This window comes from Mercenaria mercenaria, chromosome 1 (assembly GCF_021730395.1).
Source record: "Mercenaria mercenaria strain notata chromosome 1, MADL_Memer_1, whole genome shotgun sequence".
Taxonomy (NCBI): Eukaryota; Metazoa; Mollusca; class Bivalvia; order Venerida; family Veneridae; genus Mercenaria; species Mercenaria mercenaria.
The window spans coordinates 37,164,469-37,174,171 of record NC_069361.1 but is presented as its reverse complement, the minus strand read 5'-3'; the positions used below and the strand labels follow the sequence as shown (position 1 = coordinate 37,174,171).

At 34.5% G+C, this 9,703-nt stretch overlaps 1 protein-coding gene across 1 annotated transcript in view; it reads left to right on the top strand.

Annotated features, from left to right (window-relative positions):
* The first annotated feature begins 2,944 nt into the window (after positions 1-2,944).
* The window catches only part of LOC128545901 (uncharacterized), a 105,082-nt gene continuing 98,323 nt past the window's right edge, over positions 2,945-9,703 (top strand). Inside the window, exons 1-2 of the mRNA XM_053544545.1 lie at positions 2,945-3,110; positions 4,266-4,386. Coding sequence (XP_053400520.1) covers positions 3,024-3,110; positions 4,266-4,386 — 208 coding nt within the window. The 5' untranslated portion in view covers positions 2,945-3,023. The remainder of the gene's footprint in view (positions 3,111-4,265; positions 4,387-9,703) is intronic.

Below are 9,703 nucleotides of genomic sequence, written 5' to 3'. Positions count from 1 at the left end.
AGTCCATTAGAAAAATGCCAACTGTCAAAATGCAAATGCGATCTTTTCTAGAAGGTGAAATTGGCGGTGCCGGTGATGTTACTTTAGGAGGTGTTTCTATAGCTGATTTTGTTAAAGGAAGAAATACTAAAAAGAAGGCAGAAGTTCAATTAAAAGTATGCAATGAGGCGATCGTTAAAATACTTGAAGATTGCAATTCAATTTCAGACCAATAAAAGCGATATGGAGAGATTGAAAGGAGATTCCCATTCTGGCTTGAATTTTGGAGAAAACCAATGTTCGGCTCTGGTAAAACAGTTGCTGGCTTCGGTTGGCTAATGGTTGCAAATACCGTTATTAATGCAATCAGAATTGGTAAAGCTGTCGACATTGCAACGGATGTAATCCTGCCGTACTTCCTGTGTTTCGAACACTTGAAAATACAGCTAAGTTGTTAGCGCTGTATTTCTTTCTTCAGATGTTTACAGTTTGGTTTTAAATTCAGTAGAATTGCACACGAATGAAGCTCAAGCTGTAATAGACATAAATAATAAATATCCAAGGAAAGAAGAAATAGGCGACATGACAGATGAATGTAGGCCTATAGCTGCTTTAAGGCAGTAAAAGTTTGAGACTGAAGAAGTGCTTAAACTTTATTTATTTATGGCCTAATTTTCAAATTATAAAAATCTATTATATATTGATACACATCAAGAAGAGTGTTCATTTTATGAAAAAAAAGAATTCTTCGTGTGTTATTGTTTATGTGGTGAAATATATGAAGAAAACTGATACAAATTTTTACAGTTCCTAAGCTGAACTACGTTTATAATGTAATCTCTGTTATCAGTTACAACCATTTCAACCTATACTTAAGGCCAGATTTTAAATAGTACATTTTAACAACCATTGACGGATGTTTTATAAAACCGATTTTGCTTTGTATTTTATCAAAACATGAAAAGCATGATAGAGCACATGCGAATGCTGACCGGAAATTCGCCAGTGAAATTTTTGCTTTCAAATTAAGTCAACGTCATTATGAAACTTTAAAATGCGAAATTTATACACGCAATCTGTCAGTTTCAATGAACTTTGGCGTGCATGAACAAACAATCAGACGCCTACAACAATGTTATGCCACAAATGGGCAAATTAATGACCTGCCTAGAACGGGATGTTGCATTATTACATGAGTATCTATAAATAGTAACACTTTTGTGCTGAAAATGCTCCTGTTATCGTATTTCACATTAATATAATTGGCCCCGGCCCGGGGCCATTATTGTTAATGGCCCTGACGTTAGCGCGGGAAATTAACGTCCGTAAACAAGTGACGTCATGACGTTTCATGGAGGTTTAAAAGCAAATATTTCAGTTTGAGTTTTTTCATCTTGAACGTAACGTCGTCTATTCTTTGTGAAATAACATTCTTTCAACCCTAAATTATGCTTTCAGCAAGAAAGTACAACTATCAAGGCATCTGATTTTATACAGTATATAGCCTCTTATATAAATATAATGGAAACTGAAAAGCTGAAAGTTATTATGCCAGTAGATGCTAGTACCCATAAATATGACACACTAATCTTTTCTTAATATATTATAGGTAAACATGTAAGAACAGGTAAATACATGGGAGAGCGGTGCCTTTGAGCGATAAAGCCGTCGGGCTATTATAACCTTGCCAGGGTCATTATCACTCAAATGCACCACTCTCCCATTTATTAACCTATACATATGACTAACATGACAAAATATTTCCTGTTGCCTTCTTTAATATCTCTAACAAGCAATGAACATGGAATTGAACCCTACCGAACACGTATGTGCCGACCTGAAACTTAAACTTCATGAGAATAATCTTAAAAATGTGGATCAGCTAAAGGCATTTCTCAGAAGGGAATGAGCTGCTTTAGATCAACAATATTTTCATAGGCCTGTGAGGTCTATGAGAAGAAGGTGACTTTCGCTAATGGAGGACATACACGTTATTAACTGTGATGTGTAGTGATTTAATATACTTGTAATTAAACGGGACTATGAAAAGTTAATTCTGACAGTGGTGTTTGAAATTGTTGGTTTATAAATGAAATTCGACGAAATTTTGTAACTTTTTTTAATTTAAGAGACCGTGCTGAACATTTCGCTTTAAGCATAAAATGTATACCATTTGCTGTTGTAAGTTCTTCAATATAAAGCGCAGTAAGCAGGTAATATGTTTAACATGGCTGTGTTTTGATATCTGTTAACAATAAATAAAGAGTTTATATCACTGTCGAGTGAATTAGTACTGAGGCAACCATGTTTCATACATCTACTTTAATTTGACTGAGTGTTGAATAAAATGCTAAATAACACGAAGTGATTTAAAATGCAATAAAATCATGAAGTCGCATTACATTGTCAAGTAATTAGAAATGTTATCTGTAAATGTATAAGTGTCATAAGTTATTATCATTTAAACGCATAAAACGTATTCTAATATCATGATCCATGAATGCAGATCGGACTCCGAAGAAAACTATTCAAACAACTATTAAAATAAAAATAACTAGTTAAGTCCCAAAGGTAGCATAATTACCTTTCAATTATGTTAATCAGTAATATTAAAAGTTTACATCTTATCACATGAACAATATATTGATAAAATAATCCAGATTTAAACATTATCTGATATGAAGCATAATTTATCGCTTATTATATAATGCGCAAAAGCATATATTTCTGTTATTATGAAAAGCATAGACCGACATGCGACAAATAACTGACATTCAAGATATTATCCTTTCATTTTCCTAGATTACCACAGTTCAGTTCTAAAATGGGTATTTAACATAAAAACGAAAATGATATCTGTCATATATTATACCCGTTACATTGTATCTCATTATATGCCTGACCCAAATACATTTATTTATATATTCTCGGTAAACAAGCTGCAATACATAATCAACGTTTCACTCATCCCGGTTTTCCGAAAATGCTGAGTGTGTACTCTTGGCATACAAAGATAAATTATCGCATTTCGCAATAATAACAATATGGCTGAATATTACGGACCTATCGGAGTTGTTCTGGATGAAGATATTAACCGTGCTTCAAGAAAAATTACAGAAAGAAGAGACGAGGTAAGGTCATTAGTTAATTCACGATATATTTATATACATAACAGGTAAACAGATGTAAAGATATTATTAATTTTAATTGTACCTGTATATCCATCATACATACACCTATATACAAATGTAATTACTTCACCAAAGCATGTTATTGACATTGACTTAACTAATTAAGCTTCCCCTCTTCTTTCCACATTGTTTTGTAATTTTTGAAAGTAAAGCATATTGATATTCTGGATCTTTTAATATATTTCATTAAATATGATAACAAAACTATATCCAGTGGCGTCCCATGCTTTCTAAGCTTAATAATAACAGGAGATCGAACGTAAAGTGATGTTGTGGGAGCCTTTACGTGAGGTGTTGTTGTTGTTAGAGTCAAAATGGCGGAAAATGACGTTTTTTTGTCGAGAATTTTCTGAAAACTTTGTAAGTGTAATTTTGTTTGCAGTTTTCTCTTAATTTCAATATGGCCCAGGACCCAGGACCTTTCTATCAATGTTTACCCACAACAAAAATTGTCATAAAACTATCCCCACAACAACATAATATGCATAAAGTGAAAAAAATCGACGTTAAATGTATTTATTAGCGAGAAAATTTGATGAATTTCTTAATTAGCAAGTGATTAATCATAGATTACAACATAACGGCCTGAATAGGGTTTAGATACGTTCAAATAGAGGGGGGAAAACGTGAAGGTCTTTCAAAATATTACCCCAATCAGCCAACTGGTACCTTCAATAACGTTTTTGTTCTTAAATCTATTTAGCCAACGATTGATGCCGATTAAAGCTAAAACATATCTCTCTGGACTGGCCATACTGAAATTAAGAGAAAACTGCAAACAAAATTACACTTACAAAGTTTTCAGAAAATTCTAGACAAAAAACGTCATTTTCCGTCATTTTGACTCCCACAACAACAACTCCTCACATAAAGACTCCCCACAACAAAACTTTACATTCGACCCCTGAATAATGGAAAGTCCGGCAAAAATTGCTAGCATGTTACTTTGACATAACACGCACGCGGACGCACGCATACAGGCGCGCGCACACATATGTTTACGAGTTTTAGTTGATTACTGTATTTGTTTTTAGACAGGCAATTTTAAGTTTTGAAATTAACAACTTATTCATGTGTTATGATTTTGTTGAAAAGGATGATGTCAGACAGCACGGATTGTTGGGATCAGCCCTCAACCAGTGGCAGAGACCGATCACTGACTTTGGCGATAGTGATCACCAGTGGGTAGTCAATCTAAAGGCGTCACCCTATATAGGTATATAAGATATAACATGACTGTATTATTAAGCAATATACTTTATAACATAAATCTCTAGTATATTAAAAGTAATATAGAGTCAAATTCTGCTCAAAACTAGTGAAAGTATAAATTAATATTAATTGACCCCGAACGGTTCTTATTGTAAAACTTTTTCATTGTCTTCAGCACAAAGTTCTTATAGAGGCGCCCAGAGACTTATGACCCGATGAACAAATGGCCTGATAGAGTTATAGAAAAGAGTATCGGAAAAGTGATGGAATAAGTGACTACAGCGTTGTGTCTTCTTATGTTCTTTATTTCAAATTACGTATATCATCAAAACAAACATAGTGACGTCACAGACGTCAAAGCCAAACGAACGCGCGATAACGTGAAATGCAGCGCGACAAAATATAGTTCACTATAACTACAACATACTTGGGACCGCAAAAACTCACATTACTGAATATAAACTTTCACGTATCCTACACGTTCTTGGAAATCCGTGAATTACGTTACTGTTGATCCGAAAGTTTTCATGTTTGGCTGCGTCGTCTGCCTCGTTTCTGACTCCATTATATTGATTTCTCTGTAAATTTCTATTCGTAAATCACTTAACTTCCAGTTGCTGTCACCGTGTTCTCTCGCGAGATACAGCCTGGTTACGTCTGGTAATTTATCTATCACGATAGGCACGAGTAAATCGCCATATATGTCTCCTGGTGCTGACCCATGGATTCAAGGGCACGAATATGAGTCTCAATTCTGTCGTAAAATTCATGCTTACTGTATAAACTATAACTAGGGGCTGGGAGCTGAAGTAATGCCGGCATAGTAACATAAATAATTTTATTTCTCTGTCCATACCTCTCTTTCAAAAATTCAGTAGCACGTGCATACTTAGTTTGTAAGTGCGAACTTCTCAATAGTACGCTGAATATTTTCTGGCGGCACCTGAATATTTGCCCCACTTCGGGTCTCTTCTATCGGCACTTGAATATTGTTGTTTTTATTCGCTCGAACGGCACTTGAATGTTCACAACACTTCCGATTTGTATATCTACGGACTCTGCTGCGGTAATTCTTGCACTGTTTCTTGTCTCTTCTACCGAACACGCGGATTCGGTTTTCTGGTCGTCTGCTTGTTGTTGAAACACTCGAAGTTGTCGTAATTTTATCTTCGGTTCTAACGTATATTCGTCCGTTTTGACTATCTCCTCTTCGACATACTGCTTGTATTGCTGGAACGTAGGGATAGTAACTTCTGTGTAGCTTACGACACCAATATCGGATAAGTGGTGTAATAAGTTACTACAGCGTTGTGTCTTCTTATGTTCTTTATTTCAAATTACGTATATCATCAAAACAAACACAGTGACGTCTTAGACGTCAACGGCAAAAAACGCCCATTAACGTGCAATATAGCGCAGTATGATAGTTCACTATAGGTACAACAAAGAATGTTCAACAGTTTCTTCATACTGATGGTTCTCTTGGCAACTCATTGACATGCTTTTGTGAGCGGCAAGAAAAAACAATCACCGGTTTTAGATGGTGTATGCCAGCTACGTAAGCTGCAAGTAAAAAGTAACAAATTTCTAATTTGTTATGATTTTCTACTGTTGCCTGTTCCAAATAAGTCTGCGATTGTTCTTTTGTGGCATGTCTCTACTTTTATGGGTATTAATCACAAAGTTCCAAATGTTGATCCAAATTTATATCGTGAAAATTTATGATATTGCCTATCTCGCAAGATCTACACACAGAGGCATACACCGGATAGATCAAGATAGTGCCGAGAAGCCAAACGAATGCCTAACCGGTTGCCAGCAGCGAACCAGCGTACGCCACAAATGTGAAACAGTTTGGCACTTACTTTGTTGCTGTATGATAAATACGTAAAAACTTATACATGTACTGGAAGGTTCAGGAGCCGCTCCGATATAACCGGTTGGTAAATTCGCAACTCATAAGCTTAAAAATCAATAGGTCGAACTGCTTTTTTAAACGCACTCAACTGCAGTTTATACGCAACTGTAAAGGATTTACGTTTGTTAATGATTCTTCGAACAGAAAACTACGCCTGAAAATCTCTTTAATTACTAAATACCTCTCTCATCCTCGTCTTTACACGGTGAATATAAGGATGAGAGGATTGATGATCAGCACTCAAAACGAGAACGAAACATCCGTACCTGACGACGAACAAAATCAGAACAAAATGTGGCGATACATTGCAGTATGAATTACACGAGGAATGACTGGTATGCTATTTATTAAACTTATATAAAGTTCTGATTACTCCCTCTGCATGTTATAGTTTAGCTACTCCTAATTAGTTTGTTTGTGCTTTTTGTTCTTTCTGAAGTTTTTATTGAACTTGATCTTTAACTACAGCAGTTCATTCGTAACTATAAACTTTAATACACATGTATAAAGGTCGAACATATCTGCATTTTAAAGCAAATGATCAGTCCAAGGGAAATGATTGGCAAACCTCTGTGTAAATTATGTCGGACAGTTATTTCCCATCTTATCAACAAAATTGTCTATTCATAAAGTTGCATTGTATTCAACATGCGTTACAAAATTCAAGTAGTGCAATGCTTTACATAGCATATTTCATTTCCTTGCAATATGTAAAAATAGAAATATCAACAATTTAAGAAAGAATTTATTGCAGAACCATGTTTTGATATATCGAAACAATACGAATCATTCTTTATGATCTGAATATACTATTTTATACTTATTTTCTATCAATGACTTGCTCCAACATTCCAATATATTCTTTTCTGAATTCAGGGTTAACGTCCAGGTACATGTAAGTAAGTAAAGTAAGTAAGTAAATTCTTTATTTATAGAGGGTGACTCATTTAGCTGACGCTAATCTTCCATGAGGCCCTCTTATAGTACAAATATTTACAAATATGATTCAAATGAAAACAGAAAATAATAACATAAGTATCTCATTAGAAAGTAAGATACACATGTGTAACAAAAACAGAAAACATTGATATTTCATAATCAACATCACATACATATTTCATGGCATACTTATCCATTTACTACATTTTGATTTAAAAGACTGTAGAGAGCTGGACGCTTTGATATCTACAGGTAAGATATTCCAGGCAACTGGACCTGAATACAGTAAACTTCGTTTGAACAGTTCTGATTGCGTATTAGGTATATGAAAATTTTTATTCGTGTTTGATCGTAAAATTAAAGAGGTGTCACTTGTCATTTCCTTTTGATTGTACATATCACAGATATAATTTGGTAACAGATTATTTGCGACTTTGAACATAAAGCATGCCTTCTGATAAAACAGACGCTGATCAAACCGTTGCATGTTTAGACAATTTAGAGCTTGGTTGAAGTCTGAGTAACTTGATCCTAAAATAGTTCTACATGCACGTTTTTGTAATCTAAGAATTTTCTGAATATTTTTATTAATGGTACTTCCCCATAGTATACAGCAATAATCTATATGCGGTTGAATATAAGCTTTATAAAATAAGATTCTGTAGTTTATATCAAGAAATTCCCTTATCCTTGATAGTAACCAAATGTAAGACGATATCTTTTTGCAAATCACTTTAAAATGCGAATCCCACTTTAGATCATGCTGTATGTAAATACCAAGGAGTTTCTCACTTGGACTTTGTTTAAGCATAACATTTTTATACAAAACAGTTAATTCCTTATTTTCAAGAAACCGCCGCCTTTGTTGCGTTGTTATAAGCATCACTTTTGTCTTATCGGTATTGAGTTGCATACCATTCTCTCTGCACCATATTTCTAAAACAGATAGTGCTGAATTAAGATTTGTTTCCAAAACAGTTTTGTCATTTTGTATATCGTATAATGTTGTATCATCTGCATATAGATCTGTAGATGATACTATATTTCCGACTGTGAGCGGCAGGTCATTTATAAATAAAAGAAATAACAGAGGCCCTAAAATAGACCCCTGTGGCACGCCGCATGTAATTTTATTATAACTACTTGATAATGCGTTATCAATTTGCACTAACTGATGACGATCTGATAAATATGATTTGAACCATTTGATACACAAATAAATGTGACTACAATGTGCATTTATCTAGAAACAAATGCACTTAATAAAGTCAATGAATAGAAAATGTATACGTGATATGGAAGCAATGCTCGTTTCTTTGCTACCCATTTTAACAATGGATCTTGTAAGCTTACAAAGGCACATATCATTTTCATTGCCGATAAACGAAATATAAATAAACTTATAAAATCGAGAGGAAAGCAAATCCACTTATTCTTTTTAAGTTTATATGATGCGTTAACATAACTACAGAGAAAAATCGTGTCATATTTTCGTAGAAAATATTTTTCAGATATCAAGATTTCTAAAATTGCCGAACAAACGGGATGTGTGGTGGAAGGAGTGTTGGCTTTGTTGGGCTTTGGACTATTCTTTGTTACATATTGTGCGTCTTTAGGGCTTTGCATAGCATTAGATGTGTCATTGTTATTGAATTATTTTCTGGCACTTTTTAATACATAATTATTCGACTTAATTAAAGGCAAAATCACGACAACCCAGTTTAGTCAATTTTTGCAGCATTCGCATTCAACGAAGAGTAATCCGTAAACGTCTTCTTGTTGCGTTTTGTTCGTTGCAAATTACTGTCCATCAGAATAATGCCAACTATCAAAATGCAAATGTGATCTTTTCCAGGAGGAGTAATTGGCGGTGCTGGTGGTGTTACTTAGGAGGTGCTTCTACTGCTGATTTTGTTAAAGAAAGAGGTGCTAAAAAGAAGGCAGAAGTTCAAATAAAAGTATGCAATGAGGCGATCGTTAATTACTTGAATACTGCAATTCAGTTTCAGACAAATAAAAGCGAATTGGAGAGATTGAAAGGAGATTCCCATTCTGGCGTGAATTTTGGAGAAAAGTAATGTTCGGCTCTGGTAAAGCAGTTGCTGGCTTCGGTTGGCACTTGGTTGCAAATACCGTTATTAATGCAATCAGAATTGATAAAACTGTCGACATTGCAATGGATGTAACTTATGCCGTAGTTCCTTTTTTCGAACACTTGAAAATACAGCTAAAGGGTTTCATATTGCTGGTGGAGCTGTGAGCGCTGTATTTCTTCCTTTAGATTTTACAGTTTAGTTTTAAATTCAGTAGAATTGCACACGAATGAAACTCATGGTGAACCAAAGAGAATAAGGCAAGCTGTAATTTACATGAAAAATAAATGTCCAATGAAAGAAAAAATAGGCGACATGACAGATACATGTACAGCTGTTTTATAGCAGTAAGTCTTTGAGACTGCAGAAGT